Source organism: Colobus angolensis, unplaced genomic scaffold (assembly GCF_000951035.1).
Source record: "Colobus angolensis palliatus isolate OR3802 unplaced genomic scaffold, Cang.pa_1.0 Scaffold151, whole genome shotgun sequence".
Taxonomy (NCBI): Eukaryota; Metazoa; Chordata; class Mammalia; order Primates; family Cercopithecidae; genus Colobus; species Colobus angolensis.
This window is the reverse complement of record NW_012114611.1, coordinates 229589-245564: the sequence shown is the minus strand read 5'-3', so window position 1 is coordinate 245564 and position 15976 is coordinate 229589. Positions and strand designations below refer to the sequence as shown.

General features: G+C 40.6%; 1 protein-coding gene across 1 annotated transcript in view; it reads left to right on the top strand.

The window, feature by feature from the left end:
• DIP2B (DIP2 disco-interacting protein 2 homolog B (Drosophila)) overlaps positions 1-15976 on the top strand; it is a 280283-nt gene that overhangs the window by 183042 nt on the left and 81265 nt on the right. Inside the window, exon 4 of the mRNA XM_011936123.1 lies at positions 6263-6388. Coding sequence (XP_011791513.1) covers positions 6263-6388 — 126 coding nt within the window. The remainder of the gene's footprint in view (positions 1-6262; positions 6389-15976) is intronic.

Here is a 15976-nt window from a genome sequence, read left to right as displayed (position 1 = left end):
TTCTTTTCTTTTCTTTTCTTTTCTTTTCTTTTCTTTTCTTTTCTTTTCTTTTCTTTTCTTTTCTTTTCTTTTCTTTTCTTTTCTTTCGTGTCACTCTGTTGCCCAGGCTGGAGTGCAGGTACTGCAATCATGGCTCAGGCAGCCTTGACCTCCTGTGCTCAAGTGGTCCTCCTGCCTCAACCTCCTGAGTAACTGGGCCTATAGGCACATGCCACCACATGGCTAATTTTTTATTTTTTGTAGAGATAGTGTTTTATTATGTTGCCCAGGCTGGTCTCGTACTCTTGGGCTCATGCATTCCTCCCATTTTGGCCTCCCCAAATGCTTGGATTACAGGTATGAGTCATCACACCTGGCCCGAAAATATAATATAAGGAAAAATAAACAGAGAAGGCTGATAGAAAAAATGGCCAAGTGACATGAACATTTACTTCACTTAAAAACAGACAACGTAAAATGGCCCTTAAGTCCTCTATAAAAATGTTTAATCTCATTAATGATCAAGGAAGCACAAATTAAAACTATACTAGGATGTGAATTCTTAGCTGTCAAGTTGGCAGCAATCAAAAAGCTAGACAACACACTCCGAAGGTTAGGCAGTGAGGAAGTAGGTATACCTGTACATTGCTAGTAGTAATGCAGTGTGGTAAAAACTGTTTTGGGAGAGGAATTTTTCAAGATGTGACAAAATTTAACACGTATTTGCTTTTTTATTTAGAATTCTCTCTTGTCAGAATTTACTCTGAAGGTAAGCCCTGATTAGTGTAAAAATATATTTGCAGAAGGCTATTTGTTGCATTATTTTAACTGCAAAATATTAGAAACATCTACATGCCCAGACATAGGATAATAGTTGAATAAACTGTGTACAGTAGAGTGCTATACAGCTGTAAAAAAGAATGAAGAAAGCTGATAGCTGATAGAGAATGATTTCCAGGGTATATTGTTAAGTGGAAAAGCAAAGTGCAAAAAAATACAATATGCTTACTTTTGTGTATGAAAGACAGGGAAATGAAAAGATATACATGTCTGCTTATTTTTGTAAAAAATAGTAAATATGTATGTATCTACTACCTATAGCAAAGGTGGATGGGATTGGGGCAGAAGTGATTGTTCGGGTAGTAATACTTCTTTAAGCTAACTTTTTGGTATAGTTTTGACTTTTAGAACATGTTAAATTTTAATCAGCAAGATTGGGAAAGACTTATAGAATATAAACAAAAAAATGAAACTAATTATGTGAACTGTGTAACTACATCAAAGCAGGAAAGGAGGAGAACTAACTCAAACAGTTTTTGACCATGATACTTTAACTATATGTCCTCAGTCTAAAGACCAAAAGAACTACAAATAATTACTGAACACTAGTTAGAATATTTATTTTTCATATTGACATAAGATAGCAATTTTTGGCTGGGTGCAATGGCTCACGCCCGTAATCCCAGCACTTTGGGAGACTCAGGCGGGTGGATTGCTTGAGCCCAGGAATTTGAGAGCAACCTGGGCAACATAGTAAAACTCCATCTCTACCAAAAATACAAAAAATTAGCTGGGTGTGCAGCTGTGGTCCCAGCTACTCACACGAGTTTGAGGTGAGAGGATTGCTTGAGCCCGGGATGTGGAGGTTGCAGTGAGTTGAGATCATGCCACTGCACTCCAGCCTGGGTGACAGAGTGAGACCCTGTCTCAAAAATAAAAAATAAACAGTTTTTAAAATGTGCTTCCTGTGTATGGTAGGATTGAGAAATGAGTAAAATATATTGATAATATTGTGAACCAGGTTTCATCCTATTAGAGAAGGGAATTATAAGTGGAAAGAGGGAAAATTAGAATGATGTTGAATTGGAAGTGGAGATATTAATATGAACTCATTATTTTAAATATAGTTAGTAACAGATGTAGTTTTATGTGTATGAATTTCTTGATCCACCAAAAGGGCTTAGAAAAGATTCCCCAGGCCGGGCGCGGTGGCTCAAGCCTGTAATCCCAGCACTTTGGGAGGCCGAGACGGGCGGATCACGAGGTCAGGAAATCGAGACCCTCCTGGCTAACACGGTGAAACCCCGTCTCTACCAAAAAAATTCCAAAAAACTAGCCGGGCGAGGTGGCGGGTGCCTGTAGTCCCAGCTACTCGGGAGGCTGAGGCAGGAGGATGGCATAAACCCAGGAAGCGGAGCTGAGATCCGGCCACTGCACTCCAGCCTGGGCGACAGAGCGAGACTCCGTCTCAAGAAAAAAAAGAAAAGAAAAGAAAAGATTCCCCAATAGCACTGAATACCCCTGCTTCTAAGATCTTGGTTTTTAAATACCATTCATTCTTCACTAAAAGGAGCCACGTTTCCTTGAAGAAAGGTATAATTCTAGGTCTGGAGCAGGAAAAGTACCTCATGAGCATGAAATATCTTATGTCATAAAACAACTGCTCAAAATGATGGAACTGTGTCCATAGGACATAAGAACCAGCATGAAGGGACTCCTGTTGGCCAAATCTGCAAAAATATGAGCATCAAAATAATGATAGTAACAGAATAGTCATGGAATAAAATGAGAATCAGTGGGCTCATTTTGATATAAATAACTAGGGGAGAAAGGAAAGCTTTTTTTCTTTCTTTTCTTTTCTTTTTTCTTTTTTTTTTTTTTAGGTGGAGTCTCACTCTTTCACCCAGGCTGGAGTGCAGTGGTGCAATCTTGGCTCACTGTAACCTCTGCTTCCCAGGTTGAAGCAATTCTTGTGCTTCAGCCTCCCAAGTAGCTACAGGCAAGTAGCTACAGGCATGTGCCACCATGCTCAGCTAATTTTTGTATTTTCAGTGGAGACGGGGTTTTGCCATGTTGGCCAGGCTGGTTTCGAACTCCTGTCCTCAGGTGATCTACCCTCCTCAGCCTCCCAAAGTGTTGGGATTACAGGCATGAGTCACCGTGCTGGCCTGGAAAGCTTTTTCTTATAATACATACCAACTAATAAATATAGAAGAAATGGTGGAGCTATAAAATTATCATAGTATAGTAGTTGATTCCGTGCACACTTCAGCAGCACATATACTAAAATTGGAATGATACAGGGAAGATTAACATGACCCCTGAGCAAGGATGACACACAGACTCATGAAATGTTCCATTAAAAATAAAAAATATTTTTTAAAAAATGGTGGGCATAGTGGCTCACACCTGTAATCCTATTCACTTTTGGATGCCAAGGCAGGAGAATCCCTTGAGCCCAGGAGTTTGAGACCAGCTTGGGCAACATAGGGAGACCCCATCTCTATTAAAAAAAAAAAAAAATTGATTCCAGCAAGAATTATCAATGGGTGCTAAAACTAGTGAGTTGAAAGGTTGACAAAGTATATAACATTTATGTAGTCTCAAAAGTATCCTCCCATGAATTACTTACTAATTGCAAATGGAAGAATGGTAAGTTTACAGTGAGTTTATTTGGCAGATGCCATATTCACCACACTAACCAACTTTGCAATTAAAGTTATATTACCATAATGGAGTGAGACACCTCCTGACATCGTGTTTTGAGAAAGACATTATTTCTGGCTGGGCATGGTGACTCATGCCTGTAATCCCAGTGCAGCATTTTGGGGGCTGAAGCAGGAGGATTCCTTGAGATCGGTAGTTGGAGACCAGCCTGGGCAATGTAGTGAGACCCCACCTTTACCAAAAAAAAGAAGAAGAAGAAGACAACAAATTATTTCTATGGTATTTCTGCCAAAATGTATAACCTGAAACTAATTATAAGGAAATATCAAGCCAAAATTAAAGAACATTTTACAAAATAACTAGTCTGTACAAAAATATCAAGATAATAAAAGAAAAAGTAAGGCTGAGAAACAGTCCTGGATTATAAGAGAATCAAGAGATAGGACAACTAAGTAGGATTTCCTCCAGTAGATCCCAGATCAGGAAAAAAGGTGGGAGGAAAACCTATAGAGGACATTACTGGGACAATAGACTATTTTGGAATATGATTTGTGGGTTAGATAATAGTTTGTATCAGTGTTGAATTTCTGTATTTTGGCTGGGCTCATTGGCTCAAACCTGTAATCCCAGCACTTTAGGAGGCTGAGGCAGGTGGTTCGTTGGAGCCCAGTTCAAGACGAACCCTGGGCCACATACGTAGCAATACCTTATGTCAAGAAAACAAAACAAAACAGCAACAACAAAAAAAAACACAAGAATTTCTGGGGTTTCTTGTTTTGTTTTTTTGAGACAGAGTCTTGCTCTGTCATCCAGGCTGGAATGCAGTGGTGTGATCTCGGCTCACTGCAAGCTCCACCTCCTGGATTCAAATGATTCTTCTGCCTCAGCCTCCTGAGTAGCTGGGATTGCAGGCGCATGCCACCATGCCTGGCTAATTTCTGTATTTTTAGGAGAGACAGGGTTTTACCATGTTGGCCAGACTGGTCTCGAATTCCTGACTTCAAGTTATCTGCCCACTTAGTCCTCCCAAAGTGCTGGGATTACAGGTGTGAGCCATTGCACCAGGCCAATTTTTCTGGATTTTGAATAATGTCCTGGGGTTTTATAAGAGAAAGTTCCTTATTTTTAGGAAATAAGTTTGAAACATTTCTGGAAAAAGAAGTACATGTACTTTGATCTCAGCAGTTATTGGAATTAATTCCAAGAAAATAATTAGACATGTTCTAAGGTGAAAATACTGAATTATTCTTTCTATGAATAGTTACAAAAAGTTGGAAATAACCTAGTATCTGATAATAAGGAGTTGTGTAAGTAAATCATGGCACATTCATGCAGTGAAATACTATGCAGCCCTTAAAAGTTTTGTCGTTGGTCTGTATTTACACAGTGAGATGTTTCTAGTTGTATTAGTGGAGGTTTTTTGGTTGCAAGAAACAGAGTCTGGCAGGGTGCAGTGGCTCACACCTATAATCCCAGCACTTTAGGAGGCCGAGGTGGGTGGATCACAAGGTCAGGAGTTCGAGATCAGCCTGACCAACACGGTGAAACCCTGTCTCTCCTAAAAATACAAAAATTAGCCAGGCATGGTGGCGCACACCTGTAGTCCCAGCTACTTGGGTGGCTGAGGCAGGAGAATGGCTTGAACCCAAGAGGCGGAGGTTGCAGTGAGCTGAGGTTGCGCCACTGCACTCCAGCCTGGGCGACAGAGCGACACTCTGTCTCAAAAAAAAGAAATAGGCCAACTTACATAGGCTACCTTAAATAGCTGAGGTAGGTCATAGAAACAAATCAACATTTGAGAAACCCCTAGAAAAGAGAGATAACTCTGGAAATCTCAACCTTTTTAAAACCTTCCTTCTTTCTAGTCTAGGGCATTGTCGCATTGTCATTAAAGTGATTCCATTTTAGGACCTGCAGTTTCCTGATTCCGAGTTTAAATTCCAAAAAAAAAAAAAAAAAAGCAAAAAGATCTCATTGTCTAGCTCTTGTAAGGGGTATATTTACTTTACAGAGAGGTATGGAGGGATAGTTTGTGTGTGGATTAGGCCCATTCCTACACAAAAGAAAACTTTTTTGTGACTTCAGAAGCTACTTCAGCTGTTATCTACCTCAGTAAGATTTTGTAAGAGGTTTTGTTTGTTTGTTTGTTTTTTAAAGCAGAATACAATACTATATACAGTATGATTTAGTTTTGTGGAACTATAGAGTGAGCTTTGGAGTGGGGGTAGAAAATGAAGAGTTTTGTTTGGATGTGTTAATTTTGAGATTCCTATTAAACATTCAAGTAGAGAGCTGAAATTTTTTGTGCCCAAAGTGGCAAACAAGTAACATCTGCCCTTGTGTTTTTCTAGATCAAAATCAATCCTTCTCTTCCTGTGACATGGAACTGAGGGGTCTCAACAAAGTTTTCTTTCAGACAGTTAAGAAAATCCTAAGCTTCTTTTCTTGAAAAATAATGAGTGTTCTCCAGGCACCTGCACAGCACTCATTCCATTTGAGGCAGGATTTCCTACCTGGCACAGATGCATGTTAGACTCAGTATTCTGTCCCTACCCACCTCCCCACATCTCTGTCAACTCTTTGTCTGGTATGTTAAGCAGTCGCACATCATCCTGGACTTCATTTTCCTCCTCCATAAAATTATCCTTGGCTTCTTTTATTTTTGTTTTTGATTTTTATTTCTAATTGGTCTTAATCAAATTATAAATAAAAATCACCTGAACATTCCCTTTACCTTTTTTTTTTTTTAAACAATTGAGGCAGTGATAGTTCAGCTCACAGTGGTAAACACATTTAAGAGCCGGAAGCTAATAAATGCAAATGTTTAATTTTTCAGATATCCACACAGAAGCAGTTCAGGCTGCACTGGCAAAGCATAAAGAACAGAAGATGGCTTTGCCCATGCCAACCAAAAGGCGATCCACATTTGTTCAGTCTCCTGCAGATGCCTGCACGCCTCCTGGTAGGTTTATCAGAGCTTTTTCTCTCTGACAGTTACTACCTTGATGTTCCTGAAATAAGTTCTGCTTTTTCTTTTCTGAGGTAAGAACCAGAATCTTCTCCCCACCATTAGAGGAATCTAAGAGAACATTCTGAGGTGGCAGATTTTGCTTGTCATCTCATAACACACAAAAAGATGCCTTAAGAGTAAAACTATTCAAAACAAAACAAAAAAACTTTCCTTCTGAATTTCCAGTCTTTTTTTTTGGCTGTAATCCCCAAACTTATGTAGTCATAAATACAGGCCAAAGCTTAGGCCAAAATCCTGCTGTGTTAAATAGCCACTTTCACTGTCACCAAAAATACTACCTGTAGTCATATATTTAATTCATTCATACTCCTAAACCAAATGCTTCATCTCTGCAGCAGGCATGAGAATAGTTGGACTTGGGACAAAAGTTTTTATGTCATTAACGATTATGGAAGAGCAATCATGCAAAGTTGTAATGGACCTGCAAAATGTATATAAGTGTGTTTATGTGTGTGTGTTAATGTATTTTGTACACATTTATATATTTTTTAAGAATATACTTTTTATAACGGGGTCATGAGATCAGTGGGAACTAGGTATCTTCATCCCATCCCTGTTCACCAGACTTGAATCCTTATGCTCCCTAAGGTAAATTTAAGAGTTATAACTTCATATTTGAGGAATAACTGGAAACAATCTAAGTTGTCTTGTCTGTTTATAATCTTTCCTGGAGTTTTTTAAAACCTTTAAAAAAATTTTTTTTATACTTCTCTAGTGGAAGCTCAAAAAATAATTTTTTTAAAAATCAAATCCCAGACAAGATCTTGATACAGGCCTTTGAGACTAAACATAGTAAATCTATTTCAGAGCCTCAATATAGTGTCTCTCTTTCTACTTTCATGTTACTGGTAATGAAATCTTTGAGAACAAATTTCCCCATACTTTTTTGGCCTAAACTACTTACTACGTCTTTGGGGAGATTCCTAGGTTGCCTTGTGGTTGACTTTGATTTACAGCTGTCAAGTTGTTGAGCTGTTCATACTGATCCTATTCCCTGATCCAGATTAGTATTAATAGTTTTCTTCTCGGTTTTGGCTAACTTCTCAGAGCATTTGGGTATGCTGTGGGCTCATTAACTGTATGTGCTTTTTTTCTTCACATCTGTGGTGTCAATATGTTTGAAAGAGAAATAGCTCTGTGGCTTCAAGTGTTTCTCAAAATGTAGCACAGGATACCTCTAGCCGGCTATCACTGTAAGATAGTTTGTGTCTATAATGGTGCATACCTCAAACCTACTGGTTGAAAATCTTGGATGGTTTCCCTTCCACATTAGTACAGCACAAGTTGGGTCCTCGTGGACAAAGGGGGCTCTCAGTTTAGTAGCTATTCCTTTTTGGCAGATTACACTGCAGTGTGGCTGAGGGTTCAGTTGCAGTAAATGGCAAAGGGTAGGGAGCAGCATGACATGTAGTTCTTGGAAATAATCCCCTCCAAAGCTGTATCAAAGATACGCAGTTTCAGAGTAAATAGGCTGCCCTTATGGCTTTGGGTGAAATGTGAGAGTGCAGCAAAGGACCTTGAGAGTGTTCAGAAGGAGTGGAAACCTTTTTTGTCCCCTTTTACAAAAGTCACTGCCTGAGGGGAATTCACCAGCTCTAGAAACAAACCGCAGCTGTTCATTGCTGAATGAGACTGTAGTCCTTTCAAATTCACTGTAGGCCTCTGTGTTTCTAGATACTAATGTTCTCCTCTATCTGCAGCCTTGAAGTTGTGGCCTAATGTTCTTGATCATATTACGTGTTTTATACATAATAATTTCATGATTCCAAAGATACAGTCCTTTCTCCTAAGACTTGTATTCAGCAGAACAGAGTAATAAAAAGGTTCTGTACCCATTTATCTCCTGTTCTGGGGATCTCTGGATAGTATCTGAGAAGCCTTCATGTGCCGTGAGGGACATCTGTGTTGTCAAATAGAAGAGGAATTCTCTCACAACACGGGGAAACATTGAGTACACCCTGCATAGTGATTTCTCACACTGCCCCCACATGGGGTATCTTGATGCCGTCATGCAACAATTACACACATGCCTAAGACAAATACTTTGCTCTAGTGAGGAAATGTGGGAAGAACTCTTATCATAAGTTTTCCATTAGCCCCTTTCATTTTAGGGAGTAGAATTTACTGTTCCCACAATTAGGGATCGACTCCATTCTCTCCAAGATCTTAGGAGCTACCAATTGGCTGTTTCCAATGCCTGTTGCAGTTTAATCCTACATCAGTATCTCCCAGAACTTGTTACAGCCTAACCCAGCGATGTGGAATAGGTTTTATCTCGCATACGTACTCTGATAGCCACAGAAACACTGAAGCTTAGAAGAATGCCGAGGCTGTGTTCAAGGGAAGGGAGGAGGAAGAAAATTTACATTAATCATTGCCATTAAAGGCTTTAAAAAAAAAATCAGCTTCTGGCCAGCTACCAAAGTGACCTAAAGCCAGGTGTGGTGGCTCTTGCCTATAATCGCAGCACTTTAGGAGGCTGAGGCGGGCAGATCAGGAGGTCAGGAGTTCGAGATCAGCCTGACCAACATGGTGAAACCCCGTCTCTGCTAAAAATACAAAAATTAGCTGGGTGTGGTGGTGCGTTCCTGTAGTCCCAGCTACTCAGGAGGCTGAGGCAGGGGAATCATTTGAACCCGGGAGGCAGAGGTCGTAGTGAGCCGAGATTGTGCCATTGCACTCCAGCCTAGGTGACAGAGCGAGACTCCATCTCAAACAAAAGTGACCTAAAAACTGTGTGGGGCCAGGCACGGTGGCTCATGCCTGCAGTCCCAGCACTTTGGGAGGCCGAGGCGGGTGGATCACGAGGTCAGGAGATCGAGACCATCCTGGCTAATACTGTGAAAAGACATCTCTACTGAAAATACAAAAAATTAACTGGGTGTGGTGGCGGCACCTATAATCCTAGCTACTCGGGAGGCTATGGCAGGAGAATGGCGTGAACCCAGGAGACAGAGCTTGCAGTGAGCCGAGACTGTGCCACTGCACTCCAGCCTGGGCGACAGAGCCAGAGTCCGTCTCATAAATAAATAAATAAATAAATAAAACAGTTGTGGCCAGGTGTGTTGGCTCATACCTGTAATCTCCACACTTTGGGAGGCCGAGGTGGGAGGATTGCTTGAGCCTAGGACGAGACCAGCCTGTGCAGTACAGTGAGACCCCATCTCTACAAAAAATTAAAAAGTTAGCCAGCTGTGGTAATGCATGTCTGTGGTTCCAGCTACTTGAGAGGCTGAGTTGGGAGGGTCGCTTGATCCCCAGAGGTCGAGGCTGCAGTGAGCTGAGATCAATCCACCATACTCCAATCTGGGAGATAGAGTGAGACCCCATCTCTTAAAACAAACAAACAAACAAAAAGTTGTGCCACTCTTGCAGGGAAAAATTAGCCTAACATTTTACAGGAGTTAGTTGCATCTTTCTTTGTACACTGCCTGAGATGTTACAGCGTACATCATAAAGCACATCTTGGGTCAAGGCTCTCACTCTGCACTTGCTGTCCTGTATGCACCTGGTTTCTGGGATAACTTCTAGAGTGCACCAGCCAGTCAGCTTATTTGGGAGGCACTCAACACGTAACTGTTTGAATTACCGAATTGATGAAAATTTAGAGCTGCTCTTTTTGAAGGATTTAATAAAAAGGATTAAGGCGAAAAATATGTTAGAAATTTTGGCTTTATTTATAGTATCATATAGTCTGGAAAATATGGTAAATAGTTGGCATAGGAAATAATTTGTCTTTTGTTCACAAATCACTCTCAAATGATAAGATGTCAGTCACCCTAAAATTTGCTTATTGATTAATTTCTATCTTGTGGATTAGAAAATTTGATTTCTCTAAATTGGTAGCAATCTATGGTTCTTTTAGTGCTTGTGGCCTTTTTCAGAGTCTTTTAGACTGCTTGAATTACTGCCATCCAGTTCCCTTTATGTGCTGAAATCATTTACTAATGTCATGAGGCAATTACCTCAGCTCTTTCTTTGTAGGGGTTCTTTGTGTAACGCTATTACTCATTCATATGAAAAAGCACAATGCAAAAACTACAGCATATATTTTTTCCATTTTTTCCCTCTAAGCTTTTTCTGCACCCTTGTGGACTTACCCTTTGCTGCATTCTGAGAGTGCACAGATGACCAAATAGACCACATAATGACCCTAAACCACAGTAAGCTATTTCAACTGGCTTAAATTTAGAAGTCTGTCTCACACAGGGCTCCGCTTGAGAGTAGCTAGAGTAATTCATAGGGCCAGAAGGCAAAGAGAATTTTCTTCCCTTTTTTTTTTTTGACACAGTCTCTGTCACCCAGGCTGCAATATAGTGGCTCAATCACAATTCACTGCAGTCTCAACCTCCCAGGCTCAAGCAGTCCTCCCACCTTAGCCTTTCTAGTAGCTGGAACTGCAGGTTCGTATTGCCACACCTGGCTAATATTTTTATTTTTTGTAGAGATGGAGGTGGGGTCTCACTATGTTGCTCAGGCTGGCCTCAAACTCCTGGGCTCAAAAGATCTCCCACATCAGCCTCCCAAAGTGTTGGATTATAGGCATGAGCCGCCACACCCTGCTCTGTATTTCTATATGTGAAAATGATACCCAGGAACATACTGGAATATTATCCTTTTAACCTACTTTAATCATGCTTCATGGAATTATAGTACATTATGATATGCAAAGGACTTTCACATACTAATGACTGCCCTGTGTCATTTGTTTCTCATAAATACTCTGTAAAGTAGGAAGGGCAGATTTAGCGATAAGGAAATAAGCAGGTTCATAGTCGCTAAGTAATTTGCCCCAGGTCAGATAGCAATTAAGTGTCAGACTCAAAATCTTGGTTGTGTTCATTTTTCCACTAAAGTGTCACGTTTATTTAGAAAATTCTTTTTACTTTATAGCCTATAATCCCAACACTTTGGGAGGCGGAGGCCCAAGGATCTTTTCAGCCCAGGAGTTTGAGACCAGCCTGGGCAACATAGCAAAAGATCTCATCTCTACAAATAATTTTTTAAAATTCCTTCATAGTACTAAATAAAATAAAATTTTGAAAAGTTAGCAGGGCATGATAGTATGTGCCTGTGGTTCTAGCCACTCAGGAGGCTGAGGTGGGAGAATCACTTGAGTCAAGGCTACAGTGAACCGTAATCACAGCACTGTACTCCAGCCTGGGTGACAGAGTGAGGCCTCAACTAAAAAAAAAAAAAAGATATCCTCTTTCCCTAAAAGATACTCATGTATATGCATGGTACTGGAATGAGTATTTTTATAACCAAATTAAATAACTGTTGCCTTCTGAATGCTTATAGTCCTAAATATATGTGAGTCAGTTAATTTGAACTTAGAATACCTGCTGATTTACCAGGTTGGGGAGTCTTCCCTAATATTCTGATTTTAACCTAAACCACAGAGTAAACAAAGTTGGCAAAGCAGACCTCCATAATAAATGTGCTCTAATTAATACAGTCAGATCATTTTAATAGTGTATTTGATGATTGGTGTGGGGTATGACCAGTGGTCCACAATTGCTTGGGAGACTAGTGAATATCCATAGTTCTTTAAGCCAAAGTACAGTAAAAACCCACTGTATCCGGCTGAATTTGTTTCAGTGCCTGACTGTAAAATTTAAGTTTTGCTGGTAAGAGTAATGTTATAGTTACCATTCATTGCATGCCCTCAGTCTACCAAAGGGCTAGGTGCTTAACATATATTTTTTTCATTTTTAGTTAATAGTCTTCTACCCAATTTTATAGATGAGAAAACAGGTTTAGAGAGACTCAATAACTTGCCCAGACTTCTGTTTTTAGACACATAGTCAATTAGATAACCTGAAAATTCTCTCCTAGAAAGATAGGGGAAAGAAAATGTTCTTTTAGAAATGTTGGGTAAAAGGTAACCATCTTAAAATGTATACAGAAGCAAGGGAGAATGATGAACACTGAAAATCAGAATGATGAGGTGGTGCTTACTTCTGCTGGGCTGTGGGGAGGAGAATCAGTAAACCAGGGACCTTAATTTTAACTATAATAATAAAACCTTGGGCCCGTCTAAGGTTGCAAGCTGGAATTAAGATCCCTGTAGGGACTTGCATCTTTAGCTGTTGGGTGAATTAGAAAAAAGGAACCTGTCAAAAAAGCCTGCCTGAGGCCGGGCGCGGTAGCTCACACCTGTAATCCCAGCACTTTGGGAGGCTGAGGCGGGTGGATCACGAGGTCAGGAGATCAAGACCATCCTGGCTAACACGCTGAAACCTCGTCTCTACTAAATAATACAAAAAATTAGCCAGGCATGGTGGCAGGCGCCTGTAGTCCCAGCTACTCAGGAGGCTGAGTCAGGAGAATGGCGTGAACCCAGGAGGCGGAGCTTGCGGTGATCCGAGATCACGCCACTGCACTGCAGCCTGGGTGACAGAGTGAGACTCTGTCTCAAAAAAAAAAAAAAAAAGGACTTGCCTGGTGCCTGGCCTTGGAATAACAGGGGCAGGGCCTGCCCTTCCCTGAGAATTTCTGGTCAGTGGGTACAGAGTTTGAATGGTACTACCTGCCTGGTAAGAACTAAAATTAAAATGTGGCTTTAGGCTGATGATAACCCTGGGCACAAATTATCTCTGAAAGGATATAGACTCTGTGGGGGGTGGGGCTTAGGGTTTCCACAGAGAAAGATCCACTGAATGTGAGCTAATAAATAAAACCACTGTAGAAATAATCTACCATGAGTGAGAGTGGAAAGAAAGCACCAAACACCACAATTAAGACCCTGAGCTCTGATTTGCTCAACACCTATCAGTGGCAGAGCTGAGATTACAGTCTAGAGCAGCCTGACTTTGAAAGCCCATTTCCTAGGTCACTTGGCATATTGCCTCTCGTTCTGTCCTGTCCTCAAGTAAAGATTTTCTGGTTAATTGTGGAGCTCTAACAATTGCTGCATATTTGATTTAGCTTTCAAATAGGCAGTAAATGAAAACAAGTTTCTTTTTACCTCAATATTTTCAATAATAATTAGTTTTGTAAACTATTTTTTTTTCATAGATATGGGAAGATACCTAGAGAACCAGTGTTTGGAGATTCATTGTGGGCAGAGTGCCCTGGAGTAGTTACTAATAGTGAGTGCCCCTTCTCTCAAAAGTATCTCAGCTAGTCAGGTAACTCATGGACCTCTTGCCACTTAGCTCTCAGACCAATTTTTCGGTCCCTAGCCAGCTGTCTATACACACAGACAGATTGTTATGGAATGCCAAAAATATCTGGGGTAGTTCTGAAAGTCCCCCTAACCCTTGTCTGCTGAATCAGTTACCTGCTCCAGTTAGGTATAGTGTTTGATTAAGCTGCTCAGAATTTGTAGCTCAGGGTAGGTTCTGGTTGGCCCTGCTTCCAGTACTAACTTTTTGATCATCTTTTCTGTATATTCTTTTTTTGCTGTCATATTTTGGGAAGTGTTTTGCAGTCTTTATGTGCTTTTATTCCTAGGCTGCCTTCTTGGGTCTCTAAAGATTTTCCTTCTTTAGCTTCAAATTTTTCCCTTGTCTACATAGAAACTTCCTTTGCCTTTCTTGAAGGTATTTCTGGAAGTCCTAAACTCCCCTAATCCACCAAAGCGAGATAAAATGACACTCTTCTGCCTGACAGTACCTCATCCCACCGAAACACACATGCACACTTCTTTCCGTGGGTTCTAGATCATGTATTATTGTCCTGGTGGTGGTTTTATTTATTCTTTGAAGTTCCTACTTGGCAGTCACCTCCCGTTTCCTGGCCTACTTCAGGTGACAAATATCGTAGTGGTTATTAGAATGAGTTCTTCATTTCAGTGAGTCTTGACTTACCTGCCATTCTAAGCTACAGTGTGGGCCTAATCTTGATATATGAACCCAGTTGTAGGAACTTAGTAGCAGGTACTGTCTTTCTAGCAGCTTGTCCAATTTACATAATATCCCTCAGGTGGACTGGCTCTTAGATATTACTGTCCTGTCGCAAAGGCATATTTTCACCCTCATGAATCTTTTTGTTTTTGAGATGGGATCTCGCTCTGTTGCTCAGACTGGGGTGCAGTGACACGATCATAGCTTACCGCAGCCTAGATTTTCTGGGCTGAGGCGGGAGGATCGCCTGAGCCCAGGATGTCAAGACTTCAGTGAACCGTAATCGCACCACTGTACTTCAGCCTGAGCGACAGAGCAAGACCCTGTTTTCAAAAAAAAAAAAAAAATTCCATCATTCCTCTCCCCTATTATCCTCTTCCTCCTAGATTTCCTCATAATCTCTCCCCCACCTTTTTCCATCCCCAGGTAAACATTGATCTGTTTCCTGCCACTGTACATTAGTTTGCATATTCTTGAACTTTATACAAATAGAACCATACTGTCTTACTTACTTTGCAGGGGATGTGGATGCCTGGTTTCTTTCACTCTGTATAATTATTTTGAGAGTCATTCATGTTGTTGTGTAGATGACAAGAGTGGATCATTCCTTATTATTGCTGTAGGATATACTGTAATTTGTTTATATAATCCTTTGTTGATGGACATTTGGGTTGTTTCTCATTTGTAGCTATTACAAATGAAGTCCCTATGAACATTCATGTACAAGTCTTTGTATAGATATATGCTTTCATTTCTCTTGAGTATATACACAGGAGTGGAATGGATAAACAGTATAGTGTTTAAATTTTTTTAAATAAACATTTTTAGATAATATATTTTCTAAAAGAACAGAGCCATTTCCTATTCTTTGTTCAAAGAACACATGGCTGAGGAAGAAGAGTGCTATAGCAGCTAAGAAGTTAGTAGGCTGGGCATGGTGGTTCGTGCCTATAATCCCAGCACCTTGGGAAGCTGAGTTGGGAGAATCCCTTGAGCCCAGGAGTTCAAGAACAGCCTGGGCAACATGGCGTAGTGTTCTCTCTACAAAAAAATACAAAACATTAGCTGGGCATGGTATTGCATGCCTGTAGTCCCAGCTACTCAGGAGGCTGGGGTAAGAGGATCACTTGAGTCTGGGAGGGCAAGGCTGCAGTGAGCTGGGATTGCACCACTGCATTCCAGCCTGAGGACCAGAGCAAGACCTTGTCTCAAAAAAAAAAAAAAAAGAAAAAAAAAGTAATTAGAAAATTTAGCACTTTCTTCCCTTAAAATCAACAAGCTAAATGTTTTTGTTTATTGACTGATTGATTGATTGAGACAGGGTCTGGCTCTGTTGCCCAGACTGGAGTGCAGTAGCACGATTGTGGCTCAGTACAACTTCTGCTTCGTGGGCTCAGGCCATCCTCTCAAGTAGCTGAGACTACAGGCACATGCCACCACACTTAGCTAAGTTCTGTATTTTTTGTAGAGACAGGGTTTTGTTGTGTTGCCCAGGCTGGTCTCAAACTTCTGAGCTCAAGGAATCATCCGCCTCAACCTCCCAAAGTGCTTGGGATTGCAGGCGTGAGCCAGTGCACCTGGCCAACATGCTAATTGTTTATATGTTTACTAATTGGTTATAAATGGATTGTAGGCTTCTGGTGACCAGTATTCTTTTTTTTTTTTTTTT